Below are 15,293 nucleotides of genomic sequence, written 5' to 3'. Positions count from 1 at the left end.
CTGTTAACAGCCTTCTGGTACCTCATCTAAATGGCCATTCTTCATGCAGAGGCTAGACAACAACAAACAACAACTTGCATTTATATAGCGCCTTTAACATAGTAAAACGTCCCAAGGCGCTTCACAGGAGCATTATGAAACAAGATTTGACATAGAGCCACATAAGGAGATATTAGGACAGGTGACCAAAAGGAGCACCTTAAAGGAGGAGAGGTGGAGAGATTTAGGAAGGGAATTCCAGAGCTTAGGACCCAGGCAGCTGGAGGCACAGCCACCAATGGTGGAGCGATTAAAATCAGGGATGCGCACCAGGCAAGAATTGCAGGAGCGCAGAGACCTCGAAGGATTGTAGGGCTGGAGGAGGTTACAGAGATAGGGAGGGGTGAGGCCATGGAGGGATTTGAAAACAACGATGAGCATTTTAAAAATCGAGGTGTTCCCAGACCAGGAGCCAACGTAGGTTAGCGAGCACAGGGATGATGAAAGAACGGGACTTGGTGTGAGTTAGGATACAGACAGCAGAGTGTTGGATGAGCTCAAGTTTATGGAGGGTGGAAGATGGGAGGCCAGCCAGGAGAGCATTGGAATAGTCAAGTCGAGATAACAAAGGCATGGATGAGGATTTCAGCAGCAGCTGAGGTGAGGAGGGGTGGAGATGAGTGACGCTACAGAGGTGGATGTAGGCGGTCTTGGTGATGGAGCAGATATGTGATCGGAAGCTCATCTCAGGATCAAATAGGACGCCAAGGTTGCAAACAGTCTGGTTCAGCCTCAGACAGTGGCCAGGAAGAGGGAATGGAGTCGGTGGCTAGGAAACGGAGTTTGTGCCGGGATCAAAGATAGAGAGTGTCAGCATGCTGTTTGATTGTGGAGGGCATCACTGACAAACCTGATTTTATTCCCATCAGACATCAAAATATGTATAATTTCCAGCAAGTCACTAGATACCAGTGGGGACTCTGGCTTATTTCTTGGGTCAGGGTCAACTATATATGCAGGACGAGCTCCCAGAGCGATCAACTGCTCTGCAGAGGGAGCCCACCTACTGTAACGAAGAGGAATAGTGGTGCTGCAGGAACGCACTTCACTGCAGCACCAGAAAGGAAGAGCTAGAGTTTAAATGGAGCCCCCTGAAGATATCACCAAATTTTTATAACAATGGACTTGACTGAGCTCTCAAGTTTTCTGCCAGCGTCAAGAGGGAGGGAGACATGGCCAGGACTAGGTCCCCTCATTCCACTAGATTTGGCACTCTTCTCGCTACCATCAACTGAGTCCCACCAACCTTCTATAGGTCTTGCAGCAGGTCAGCAGTACTGCAACGAAAAGGCAGGGTAGGAAAAAAAAGTGTCTTGTTTCCAAAGTTCTGCCCTATCACCTTTGAGGGGTGGGGTGGGGGAAGATTTGCCAGGCTTGATTTAGGGGCAGGGATTTAGCAGTAGGCCACCCCACCCCATTTTCCCTGCTGCACTGTTTGAGTACTGCTCAAAAACAGGCAGTTTGTCGAAGGAAAATCTAGCCTTTCATCTCTAACTTATACAAAGATCAATGAAACAAGGGAATAGTGATTTCCAGTCGGAAATAAAGTTTACACAACTCATCTTCCTTTTTCTTCCCCACCTAAAGATACTAACTACTGCTTGAGTACAGTTTAATAGATATCTCCTGTACTGTGGCATTCTTCATGTGCAATGCGTATTGGCAGGCCACTTGACCATGAACAGGATCAGAGCCAATTCAATCCTGTCCTCACCTGAAGTCTGCATACACACAGCTTCTCGCAAGAATCAGTGGATAGCAATCAGAAACAGAAACCCTGGCTGATTTATCCCCTTCTAATCCAGAGGTGCTGTAATCAATTGTACAATTAAAGTGCCAGAACTGCCGCCCAGTCTGAAATCAACTAATTCAGCTCAGCCTGGGAACTGAATCCAAGGCCTTCTAGTCTGTATGAATTAATACTAATGTGCAGTGTCTTTACTCAGTAGGCATTGGGGGAAGTCTGATTAACATTTTAAGTAATGAGGCCTCAATAATTATTAGTGAACTACATTCAATGTCTAATAACAAACTACCTTGCCACACACTTAAAATGGTCAGCCTTGCAAGGAAGTAGCTCCTCCAATTACTATTTTAAAACCAGTGTTAAAACTGAAGAATTTGCAATAACAAAAGTGGTATAATGATGAACTAGATTCATTTTGTATCACTATAATTATTTAATCCATGACTAGGATGAAACGTATCTGCTCCTTCAACATGGATTTGGGATTTTCAAGTTTTAAATACAGTAATTATATCAGTGGGTCATTAGTTATTTAAATTATCAGCTTGGAATCGACTAGGACCATATTGACATCAAGGAGTTTAATTTCCTCTGGAAACACTGCTTAACCTGTAATCATAAAATTCCCTTTTCACTTACCTTATTGTAGTCATTAATTTGTTTATTTAAACTGAATAAGATGTTCAGTAATCATTCTATGTGAAATGAGCCTGGGCAGTCTCAACCTCAGAGAGGCCACAAGACGTTGGAACTATAAAAATAGCACAATTGCTCTTCTGAGGTTGGTGTCGAGACAAGTAGAGGGAGTTTTGATCTATAGTTTCCATGCTATACTCAACCAGGGAGTTTTTAATGCAGTCACTAGGTACCTAAATTGTAAAGTCTTACATTCCCCAGCACTAACATTCTTCACTTTAACAAGCACAAAATCTACAAAAATATAACCATTTGAAATATCAACATAAACTGGAATAAAAGCACTTCAAAATATTAGCACACCTGTGCATATCTGCCACACTGATCCCTCCAGTGCTTGAATCTTCTCTGTTAATAACTCAAGGTTGACCGTTTGTACCAATTCCTCTCCAGAGGTGTGGACCATCACTGGTTCAGTGTCCTTTCTGAACTCAGTAGGGACCATACAAGTTAACTGGTTTGGAGACTCAGCTCTACTCTTCATTTGGAGGTTTTCCACAGAGTACACTGGTAGCTGGCCACGGCTAATGGGAAAGTCAGAAATGCTGAAAGATCCTGGCTCCTGAATGTATATAGAACACAACTGGAGCAATTTCTGTTGCGTGGCAATAGGTAATGGAGAGTCCATGTCAGTTAAAATCCTGAAATTGTACGGAAAAAGTCAGGTTTTATTTTGGTTTCTTTTGTATCAGGGTTATATGACTCTATTCATCAGCTTACACAAATACATATCTAAAATATCAATCAACAGCAGACCTATGGTGATCTGCTATAAAAAGGGTTTCAGACAATAGTGAAAAATTGGTAAATTGGTAATAAGAAGCATAAACTCAGGATTAATAATAGAAGCATAATGGGGAGATTGGAAGTTTTTTTTTCCTATCCACAGGGTCATCAGGATATGGAATACGACACAGTCAAAACCTATTGTCAAGTAAAACTTGCTATAATCAGAATTGCTTAAAAGTGGAACACATTAATCATTCTTACACCCAGTGTTATTAGGGAATTTTAATGCATAGGTGGCCATTCAGCACACTATGCCTGTGCTGACTCCTCTTTTTTTAAAAATAGCTATACACTTAGTCCCATTCCACTGCCCTTCCCCATACCTTTTTAAAGTTTTCTTTTTCAAAAATTCTCCTAGCCTCTGCCTTTCTTCTTTTGATGATTTTAAATTTACATTCTCAGGTTACTGACTCAGCAACCATGGAAAAGGTTTTTCCTGATTTACTTTATTAAAAACCCCTCAATTTTGAATTCACAAGCTTTCGGAGGCTTCCTCCTTCGTCAGGTGAACGATGTGAACGATGTCACCTGACGAAGGAGGAAGCATCCGAAAGCTTGTGAATTTAAAATAAAATTGCTGGACTATAACTTGGTGTTGTAAAATTGTTTACAATTGTCAACCCCAGTCCATCACCGGCATCTCCACATCTCAATTTTGAACATCTCTAACAGATCTCCTCTTAACCTTCTTTGTTCTAATGAAAAGAGCCCAGATTCGCTAATCTCACCTCATAACTGAAGCCTTTCATCCCTTGAAATAATTTTAGTGAATCCCTTCTGCACCCTCTCCACAGCCTCAACATCCTTCCTAAAGTAAGGCGTCCTAAACTGCATACACTATTCTAACTACAACATAACCAATGATTTGTATAAGTTTAACATTACCTCTTTGCTTTTATATTCCATACCCCTTTTGATAACTTAAAATCCCACGTTTTTTAAAAAAAACATCAACTTCTCCTTCCACTTTTAAGATTTAGATATCTAAACCCCTCACCTACCCGCCCCCAAGCCTCTGCTCATGTGCTCCTTTTAAAGATTTATCATTTAGTGCATGTACCCTCTCCTTATTTGTCCTAAAATATATCACCTCACATTTCTCCACATTAAACTTCATCTGACATTTATCTATTAAACCTACTTACCTAGGCCCTCCCCTTCACTGTTAACCAGACACTCAATCATTCATACAAAAATCAATATATAAAAATATTTATATAAAACAACACACATACTCAGAAGAGCAATGGTCCACGTAGATCCCTGGGGTACACTATTGTTTACGTCTCTTCAGTCCAAAAAACAATTAACTATACTCCGTTTTCAGCAATTTCCTATTCATGTTGCCATACTTCCTTCAATACCACGTGCCTTAATCAGCTCAGGAGGCCGCCATTTGGCCCATCGAACCCATGCCGGCTCTTTGTAAGCAATCCAGTTAGTCCCATTCCCCTGTAGCCCTGCAAATTTTTTCCCTTCAAGTCTAATTCATCCAATTCCCATTTGAAAGCCACAATTGAATCTGCTTCCACCACCCTTTCAGGCAGTGCATTCCAGATCATAACTACTCGCTGCGTAAAAAAGATTTTCCTCATGTCGTCTTTGATTCTTTTGCCAATCATCTTAAATCAGTGTCCTGTGGTTCTCGACACTTCCACCAATGGGAACAGTTTCTCTTTATTTACTTTATCTAAACCCTTCGTGATTTTGAACACTTCTATTGTACCAACAAGCTTTCTAGGAGGTAGCAAAGCAAACGCCTTTTGAAATTCCAACATTCACTGCATTTCTTTTATCAATGTAATCCTTTTTCTTTAAAGAACTCTTCAATTTGTAGGAACACGATTTACCTTTTACTAATCTAATTAATTAGCTCATGCCTTTTTGGATGAATATTAATTTTATTGTATTATGGCCTCCAGAAGCTTACCCACTGATATTAGGCTGACTAGTCCATAGTTACCTGGTTTACCCCTTTTTGAACAGATGTGTTCAACAGGTTAACCTCTCGTCTCTAACATAACGTAGCTCGTAACATGGTAAATAAGGTTGGTGAGCTGAAGGCTCAAGTCACCACATGGGACTACGATATGGTAGCAATAACAGAGACCTGGCTCAAAAAAGGGGAGGATTAGGTACTTAATATTCCTGGCTACAAGCTATTCAGGAAAGATAGGGGAGCAAAGAAAGGAAGGTGGGGGGGTTGGCAGCACTGATCAAAGAAACTATTATAGCACTGGAAAGGGATGATGTAGTTGAGGGATCAAAGACAGAATCTATTTGGTTACAATTAAGGAACAATAGAGGAGCTATTACACTACTGGGTGTATACTATGGGCCACCAAAATAGTAGGAAGGAGATAGTGGAGAACATTTGCAGGCAAATTACAGAAGGGTGCAAGAACTATAGAGTGGTGATAATGGGGACTTCAATTATCCCAATATAGACTGCAACAGTAACAGTGTAAAGGGCAAAGAGGGGGATGAATTCCTGAAATGTGTTCAAGAGAACTTTCTAGATCAATGTGTTACCAGCCAAACAAGGAAACGATGCCGGATCTCGTCGCGGGGAACGAATTGGGGCAAGCGGGGAACGAATTGGGGCAAGCGGGGCATGTTTCAGTGGAGAAGCATTTGAGGAACAGTGATCATAATATTAGGTTTAGAATAGTTATGGAAAAGGACAAGGAACAATCAAATGTGAAAATGCTTAACTGGAGGAGAGCAAATTTCAGTGAGTTATAAAGGGATCTTTCCCGGGTGGATTGGAATCAAAAATTGGTAGGCAAAGTAGTAACTGAACAATGGGAGGCCTTCAAGGAGAGTTGGTTCGGGTACAGAGTAGATACATCCCTATGAGGGTGAAAGGAAGGACATCCAAAGCTAGAGCTCCCTGGATAACTAAAAGTATAGAGATTAAAATGAAACAGAAAAAGGAGGCTTATGATGAATATTAGGTTCATAATACAGTAGAGAACCAGGCTGAACACAGAAAATAGAGGAGATCTAAAAAAAAGGAATAAGAGGGGCAAAGAGAGAGTATGAGAATAGATTAGCGGCTAACATAAAAGGAAACCCAAAAGTCTTTTATAAACATATAAATGGTCAAGGGGTAGTCAAACGAAGCGTGGGACTGATTAGGGACAAAAAAGGAGATCTTCTTGTGGAGGCAGAGGGCATGGCTGAGGCACTAAATGAATACTTCGCATCCGTCTTCACTAGAGAAGAGGATGCTGCCATTGCAGCAGTAAAGGAGGAGATAGTAGCATTATTGGATAGGATAAAAATGAATAAAGGGGGGAGGTACTTAAAAGATTGGCAGTACTCAAAGTAGAAAAGTCACCTGGTCCAAATGGGATGCATCCTAGCTTACTGAGGGAAGTCAGGGTGGAAAATGCAGAGACTCTGGCCATAATCTTCCAATTCTCCTTAGATATGGGGATGATGCCGGAGGATTGGGGATTGCAAATGTTACACCCCATTCAAAAAAGGGGAGGGATAAACCCGGCAATTACAGGCCAGTCCGCCTGACGGTGGTGGTGGGGAAATTTTGAGTCAATAATCCAGGACAAAATTAATTAGCACTCGGAAAAGTATGGGCTAATAAATGAATACCAGCACGGGTTTGTTAAAGGAAAATCATGTTTGACTAACTTGATTGAGTTCTTTGATGAAGTATCAGAGGGGGTTGATATGGGTAGTGCAGCTGATGTGTATATGGACTTTCAAAAGGCATTTGATAAAGTACCATATAATAGACTTGTAAGCAAAATTGAAGTCCATGGGATTAAAGGGACAGTGGCAACGTGGATACAATATTGGCTAGGGGACAGAAAGCAGAGAGTAGTGGTGAACAGTTGTTTTTCAGACTGTAGGGAAGTATACAGTGGTGTTCCCCAGGGGTCAGTATTAGGACCACTGCTCTTTTTGATATATAGTAATGACCCGGACTTGGGTACAGAGGATATAATTTCTAAGTTTGCAGATGACTCGGAAATGTAGTAAACAATGCAGAGGACAGAGACAGACAGACAGACTGGTGAAATGGACAGACACATGGCAGGTGAAATTTAACGCAGCAAAATGTGAAGTGATACATTTTGGTAGGAAGGATGGGGAGAGGCAATATAAACTAAATGGTACAATTTTAAAGGGTGTGCAGGAACAGAGAGACAAATTTTTGAAGATAGCAGGACAAGATGAGAAGGCTGTTAAAAAAGTATATGGGATCCTGCGTTTTATTAATAGAGACAGAGTACAAAAGCAAGTAAGTTATGCTAAACCTTTATAAAACACTGGTTAGGCCTCAGCTGGAGTATTGTGTTCCATTCTGGGCATCACATTTTAGAAAGGATGTCAAGGCCTTACAGAGGGTGCAGAAGAGATTTACTAGAATGGTGCCAGGGATGAGGGACTTCAGTTATGTGGAGAGACTGGAGAAGCTGGGGTTGTTCTCCTTAGAACAGAGAAGGTTAAGGGGAGATTTGATAGAGGTGTTCAAAATCATGAATGGTTTTGACAGAGTAAATAAAGAGAAACTGATCCAGTGTCAGAAGGGTCGTTAACCAGGGGTCACAGATTTAAGGTAATTGGCAAAAGAGCCAGAGGTGACATGAGGAATTTTTTTTTTTTTTTACACACAGCGAGTTGTAATGGTCTGGAATGCACTGCATGAAAGGGTGGTGGAATCAGATTCAATAGCAACTTTCAAAAGGGAATTGGATAAATACTTGAAGGGGAAATATTTACATGGCTGTGGGGAAACAGCAAGGGAATGGGACTAATCGGATAGCTCTTTCAAAGAGTCGGCACAGGTACGATGGGCCGAATGGCCTCCTTCTGTGCTATACCTACTATGATATATGAACTTCCATATGCAAAGATATTTGATAGATTTTAGTCATAGCCTTTGCTATTTCCTCTCTTGACTTCCCTCACTATTCTAGAATACTTTCCCATGGCACTTTAGAAAGCTGCAGTCAGGGATAAGTACCTTTTCCACACACGAGATCCATCAATTTTTTCAGTACTACTTCCTTATCAGTAGTTATCCTATCTAGTTGTTCCAATTCCTTCTCTAGCACCCTTTTATTCCCACCATCACACTTTTCTATGCCAAGTACTCATCTTATATCTCTGCCAAGTATTCATAAGACAAGTTCTTTTTATCTCTAATCAGCCCTACCTTTTCTTTTACTATCTTTTACTTTTTAGGAGTTTGTAAAATCCTTTACAATTTTCCTTCAAGTCACCGGCCAGTCTGTCTTCTTGCCCCCTCTATATTCGGGGTGATTTTCTATTAGCCCTAGATTTGTCAAAAGCCTCATTTTAATTTTAATTTGTCTGCCCATCCAAGGAACTTATTATTGGTGCACCACCGTTGGTTCCTTTTATCCCCATAAAAAATAAGAGTGATTTACACTCACTGTTGAAGAAGATGAGGTGTAGCCTGACACGGTGCTGCAAGGCAGCCTTCTAGAAGATCCTGCCAGTCCAGGGGACACTGAACTAAAAACAACTGCCACATGCTTCTTTTCATTTTCTGGCTTCGTGAAAGGCCTTTCAGTCTTTTTCCTACAAAGAAAAAGCATAGCACAATATAAAGTGATAGTCAATTCATTAAACTGCAGGCACTCATCCTAAATGGAGCACCTGGAAGTTATTTTCTACTATTGATCATTTTCATATCTGGTTAGATAACGTTGTTGGCACCAGAAATTCCACAGAAGCATAGCTTATAGTTCCATAATACCGTGGGACCGTTTCTATATTAAAGGCACTATATAAGTGCAAGTTGGGAACACATTTTTTGTTTAAAACTTTGGCTTTGCGACTTGTTTAAAAAAAAAGCACTGGAAAGATAGCGTCACTAATAAAATGTTTAAATATATTTACACAATGCATGGGTTGCCCAGGAATTTTTTTTTACAGCTTTCTAGACTACCTACTGTCTAATGTGATTACACACCACCAAAACACCTCCTAACAATTGCATGCTCTCAGTAATTTATAGTTGCTTTACCTGCTGGTCCTTCTGCAACTCTTTCTACCACTCTTTCTACCACTTTTCAATTCATAAAGCTCCCTGTTGTGACAAGTGGCCTATCTGAAGCCTCAATCCCACAGCATTATTGTTTTCAGAGTACCACAAGATGTAGGGATTTTCAGACTCTGGGCAAGGCAATTTACAATTCCAGTTTATGGAGCAAGACACTTAATAAATCCAAATGTTATGGCATAAAGCAACTGACACATCACTATTTAACTGTAACTATAACCACATGCAACCAAAATCTTGTTGTGGACAACTAAAAAAAAATGGAAATGCTTCTTTCTGCTTCTATTTAGCTTTATGTCAAATATAAACCTTTCTGAAATGACATTTTTCCAGAAAAAGTTGCATCAAAAGTTGGCCTACTCCTGCTCCTATTTCTTATGTTCTTATATTATTTGTCTATTTTCCTCCCATTTCCTAGGTCCTACTGCCCATATCAAAAAATTGCACTCAGTCATGAATCATATTTCCTGATGTCAATTGGCTGTAAATCAATTCCACATGTTTGAGTCAATTGACATCAGGAAGTATAATAACTGATACAGCTGCATTACAAACCCAATCAAGTCAACTTGCTTGCCCCTCCCAATGGCACTAACACTCTCTAGGGATGTTTCCACAGGCACAGCAAACCCTCCAGTACTTCATCCAAATAGCCATTAATCACGAGTGAGCCCAACAAGTATTTACAACTAAATTGTTCATGGAGTGCATCACAGCCAAGCCCAATCCTATTCTTATCTAATGTCCACACATGCATTTTCCAGCTAGAGTCATTGGATAGTGATGTGGCCGATTTACCCTTCCCTAGCCCAGATACACTGAGACCAATTGTAGCAGTGAGCATTCCACTGCCACTGTATCAGAGATCAGATAGTTCAGCACAGACTGGGAATTAATCCTGAACCTTCTGGTCTGTATAGCTCAATTACATACTTACTGATTAAGCATTTGGGGGGGGGGGGGGTTGGGAGGAAAAAGGGAAGAAAGAAACCGACACATTCTATTGCAAGGTAGATAAGTAAGATACCTGCTTTTGTATTGGCTGTAAGTATCTCTGTGATCCAGCCTGTAACATACTGTATCCTCAATCCTGACGTGTCACAGCAATGCTTCAGCTCAGTAAACAGCTTTTCCAGCAGCACTGGTGTGAAATATCGAGAGTGGAGGCACTTTAAAAGAGGCTGCCAGAACCGGCAGAATGTTCGAGGAATTCCAGGATTTGACAAGTCTACAAACTCTCCTTTAACAAAAAAATACATCAACCGTTAAGGTTAGAGTAATAATACTGAAACAAAACCAAAAACATAAGATAGGGATTCTAGATAAATGAAGTAAGAAACACGACTTAGTTGTGCATTTTTCTCCCGTTCTTCCTTCTAACACTTGTGTAAATTTAGAGGAACTTTTTTTTAAAATTTAAAATCGTATCATAATACTCTTTCAAAAGTTGAAGGACATCAAGTATGACAATGATTTGCCGAATGAATCTGTGCAATGAGGCATCGCTTACTTCAAGGCTTGTAAACTTTTGATTGGCAGAAGGTTCACAAGATAAGTCTAAACAGTTTACACTGAAGGCGTTTCATAGCAATGCAACTGCACATCGAGCAAAAAACAAACAAAAAAAAAATTTGACTGATAGTGCATTGCCAATAATCTTGAATTTATTTTTACAATTTTCTCCCCATGAAGGTGTTGACTCTTCCTGGGCTACAGTCACCTACAGCCCTCCAGTACTCTACTAAATGGCCATTATACTAGGTAGCAGGCCAATTGTGGAAAGCTTCAAACTGAGCTCCATCCTGCTCTCAATGGACATCCGCACACACATATTCTAGTAAGGATTACTAGATAACAATCAGGAGCAGAAATCCTGGTTGACTTTCTTCTCCCCAGCTCAGGGCGGTGCCAATTATTACCCCGGATAAGATCACATAACACAGCACAGACTGGGAAGTAAACCGGGATTTTCTAGTCTGTATGGTTTATAACTACACAGGACAGTTCCTTTACCCACTAGAACACCTGGGGAGCTACCCTTAAACTGATTAACATCATTCGCTTTCTGGTACAATAAGTATTGTTTTTTATTTTAGAGTAACTCTGTGCGCAGGAATCAGATTTCTTATTCAGTAGGATATGCAACATATTGCAAGCAGATTTATAAGTCTGTTGAGTTACCTGGGCACTCAATGTTTAAAGATTTCAGCTGGTCCTCTGTGGGAATAAGGAATCCATCATCCAGGAGTGCTTCCACTACCAACTCTCTGTAAATTTTAAAGAGAACCATGTTACAATTCTAATATCCACTCAACAGTCAAATTCCTGTTCAGAGCAAAAAGGCAATTTCCATAAATAGACCAGTGTTCCTTATGAACTGAAACGTGTGACATGAATGGGATAGTGTGCCACAAGCTAACAATTACCCTTTTACAGAGAAATTAAACATATTAATTAATTCTGTCACTCAAACAGATGGGGTGTGAAAATGAGGTCCTTGACTGTCTTTTAAGTTGTTTGCTCATGACACTTGGTCAGGGTCTAAAACAAAGTATACTGGAATCACGACTGGTATGTAACTTCTTTGATGCTTCAGAATCAAAGATATGTTTTCTCTCCTAACTAGCAACTTTGAAATACTAATGTATGCAAGGTAGTTTCTGATACAATTAACTTATAAATGCCAGCAACTACATTGCCGAGGGAAACCAGCTACTCTATATGGCTCCCACATGAAGATGCAGATTTCTATAGACAGCATAGCATATTGTCGCTACAGCATATAATCCCTGACATCTAAACAAAAGATTTGTTTGTAAAAAATACAAATACCTGAAGCCAATCTTGAAATTACATTCTGATGAAAGGTCATAAGACCAGAGACATTAACCCTACCTCCCTTTCTCCACAGATGTTGCCTGACCTGCCGAGTGTTTCCAGCATTTTGTGTTTTTATTTCAGATTTCTGACATCTGCAGTATTTTGCTTTTTGAAATTACATTAGTTTTTCTTTAGGTCACATGAGCAAAACAAATTGAATAAAGAAATGAGGCATGACTGAGCTCTGCTCCCATCACAAACAGTTTAATTCATAATCAGTGATGAATTTAGAAGTTTGCTCACTGTATGAAAAGAGTCCATTATTTGGAGGAATACGGTAGTATTAAGTTTATTGAGAGCAGTATAAAGGACTTAACAATCTATTTAATCTTAATACAAAATATGTTTTAATAAATGAGGCCCTGTCATCTCATGCCGAATATCAAATCTAACATCTTTCCATTAGAACTTCTAACTGTTCAATGAATCTAGTGTCCTGGAGAGAAAAAAATATTTCTGTCTACGTGTTCAGAATATAATTTTTTTAAAAAGAGTAAAGAGCAAACAGTTTCAAGCTCGTCAAGTAAGTTGAATCAATTTGAAATGCATTATGTAGCCAAACACAGCAGTAATTCTTCACACAAATATTGCCATAAAGAGCAATGAGATCAGTCTGTTTTTGGGCAATATTGATTGAGAGCGGAATGTTCGTGAGGACACCAGAAGGACTTTGCGCTTCTTCAAATGATGTCAGGTGACCTTTTAACACCCACCCAAGCCAGTGAAAAACAGGGCCAGGTTTGATAGCTCATCTGAATAATGTAAACTTTATAATCGTTGTAGATAATTGTGCAATTTACAACACAGACTGGAGAGCTTGAGTCTTTGTAATGAAATGTTCATGCTCAGGGATATATTTAGGAGCAATATTATTGCAATTTTCCAACTTCACAGTCAAAATGACAGTCATTTCCCTTACTGAATAGACAGACACCTGACAGGCCGCATCTATTTTGGTAAGACTACTTATTTTTTTTTAAAAAGTTTAAGAGTTTACTGTTATTTTTCTGTAGGATGTTTGTAGCGCATGTGGGTAGCTACCAAACTGGGAGTCCCCCAAGATAACATCAAGAGCTGTTGTACTAAAAACTCTGACGTATTAGCAGGATCATTGATTTAAAGGAAATCCACGCCAGTAGAGACAGGATGCAACTTTAACAGATAGAAAAACCTTCATTTTCATATATATATATATATATATATATACACACACATTAAAAGAGTGGGCAGGCATACGCAGACTTCATATCCTCCTTCACTAATGAAATTCAAGTTTTAGGTGCTCAAAAGGTTCAGTGGTTTCAACTAAAAACCAAAAAAGGAAGTTCTTAACCCCCATGATATACATATCTAAACCAGAGATTAGCTGAACAGTAGTTTTTTTCCATTCTATCATACTCTTTCCTGAAATACAAACTGAAATTTACTGAAGGGGAATGCCAATAGTAAGCACACGTGTAGATGCATATTAATGTAATGACAACAATTTCAGTAAAATGTCATGGTTGGCATGTAAAATTTTCATAATGTATGCACTTAAACTGTGGAAAAAATACCCAGCAGTATAACAGATTATTTTCCTTCCAAATTGGGTTGTGAATGGAGATAGCAATTAAGCTATATGACACTTGGCTGAAGTAATCATAGTAGGTATAGCACAGGAGGAGGCCATTCAGCCCATCATGCATGTGCCGGCTCTTTGAAAGAGCTATCCAATTAGCTCCATTCCCCTGCTCTTTCCTGTAATTTTTTCCCCTTCAAGTATTTATCACACTCAGAAGAGAACACAAAGTACTCTTGTATCTGGCAGCTGCTTTTAATTACCGGCTGAGCAGAATGAAACCTGACAGGCCAAGGCAACTGAAAGAATAGGTTGCACTGTCCAGATAGGTAAGAGAATAATTAAGTCTTTTTCTTATCAAGTCTAAACAGTGAAAAACAGTGAATCATCCAACAAGCAGTCTGCTCGACCATCATAGGCCCCTAACATGCGTCTTTTTACAGTAATAACACCCCCCACCCCATAGGAAAAAAAAATCCATTTGGTAGAATGAAGCACTTTGGTTGATCACATAGCAAATAGATGAACAAAGGAGTCATATTTGTAATTAAGTGTATAAGACATTTTACTTTTCACACACAAACCAGAAGGTTTGAAACGGCTTTAAGAAAAGAGCAGGCAAATCAAGGCTTCCAAACGAACAAAGATTTCAAAAATTTGGAAGGTTAAGAAAGTTTAATCTACGGAATCAAGTGTTTCAAGTATATCACAGTGTTAGATAACAGTGCAAGTATCCAAGAACCGAGAGATATAGAAAGTAGAGTATTTTAATCCAAAAAGGAATAGTATTGTGGAAGATTAGACACATCACGTGAAATGGATGTGTTAATAAAGTAGCGTTAGATCATGACTTTTTGTATCTGACTTTCTGTATCCACGACACCACACAACCCTGCCACGGCAACCTCTGCAAGACATGCCAGATCATCGACACAGATACCACCATCACACGAGAGGACACCACCCACCAGGTACATGGTTCATACTCCTGTGACTCGGCCAACGTTATCTACCTCATACGTTGCAGGAAAGAATGCCCCGGAGCATGGTACATTGGCGAGACCATGCAGACGCTGCGACAACGGATGAACGGACACCGCGCAACAATCGCCAGACAGGAGGGTTCCCTCCCAGTCGGGGAACACTTCAGCAGTCAAGGACTTTCAGCCACCAATCTTCGGGTAAGCGTTCTCCAAGGCAGCCTTCGAGACACACGACAACGCAAAATCGTCGAGCAGAAATTGATAGCCAAGTTCCGCACCCATGAGGACGGCCTCAACTGGGATCTTGGGTTCATGTCACGCTACACGTAACCCCACCAGCGAAAAAAAGTTATCTGTTTTTAATACAACGGGTCATTCTCTGTCTTTCTCTTCCTTTCGGATGTTTCTCTCTCTCTCTCTCTCTCTCTCTGTCTGTCTCTGTCTTTTGTTCTGGCCGTTTGTATATTCGGGGGTCCTGTATGTAACATCTCTCTGTCTGAACACTTTGATTGCCTTGACAACGGGCAGTTGGAAAGATTA

General features: G+C 40.1%; 1 protein-coding gene across 1 annotated transcript in view; it reads right to left on the bottom strand.

The window, feature by feature from the left end:
- las1l (LAS1 like ribosome biogenesis factor) overlaps positions 1 to 15,293 on the bottom strand; it is a 72,942-nt gene that overhangs the window by 26,189 nt on the left and 31,460 nt on the right. Inside the window, exons 8-11 of the mRNA XM_067997113.1 lie at positions 11,511 to 11,596; positions 10,357 to 10,569; positions 8,698 to 8,845; positions 2,786 to 3,123 (exon numbers count right to left, since the gene is read on the bottom strand). Of these exons, the coding sequence (XP_067853214.1) occupies positions 2,786 to 3,123; positions 8,698 to 8,845; positions 10,357 to 10,569; positions 11,511 to 11,596 (785 nt within the window). The remainder of the gene's footprint in view (positions 1 to 2,785; positions 3,124 to 8,697; positions 8,846 to 10,356; positions 10,570 to 11,510; positions 11,597 to 15,293) is intronic.

The sequence above is a fragment of the Heptranchias perlo genome, chromosome 15 (assembly GCF_035084215.1).
Source record: "Heptranchias perlo isolate sHepPer1 chromosome 15, sHepPer1.hap1, whole genome shotgun sequence".
Lineage (NCBI taxonomy): Eukaryota > Metazoa > Chordata > Chondrichthyes > Hexanchiformes > Hexanchidae > Heptranchias > Heptranchias perlo.
Note: the sequence above shows the minus strand (reverse complement) of the source record. Positions and strands in the feature narration are given on the sequence as shown.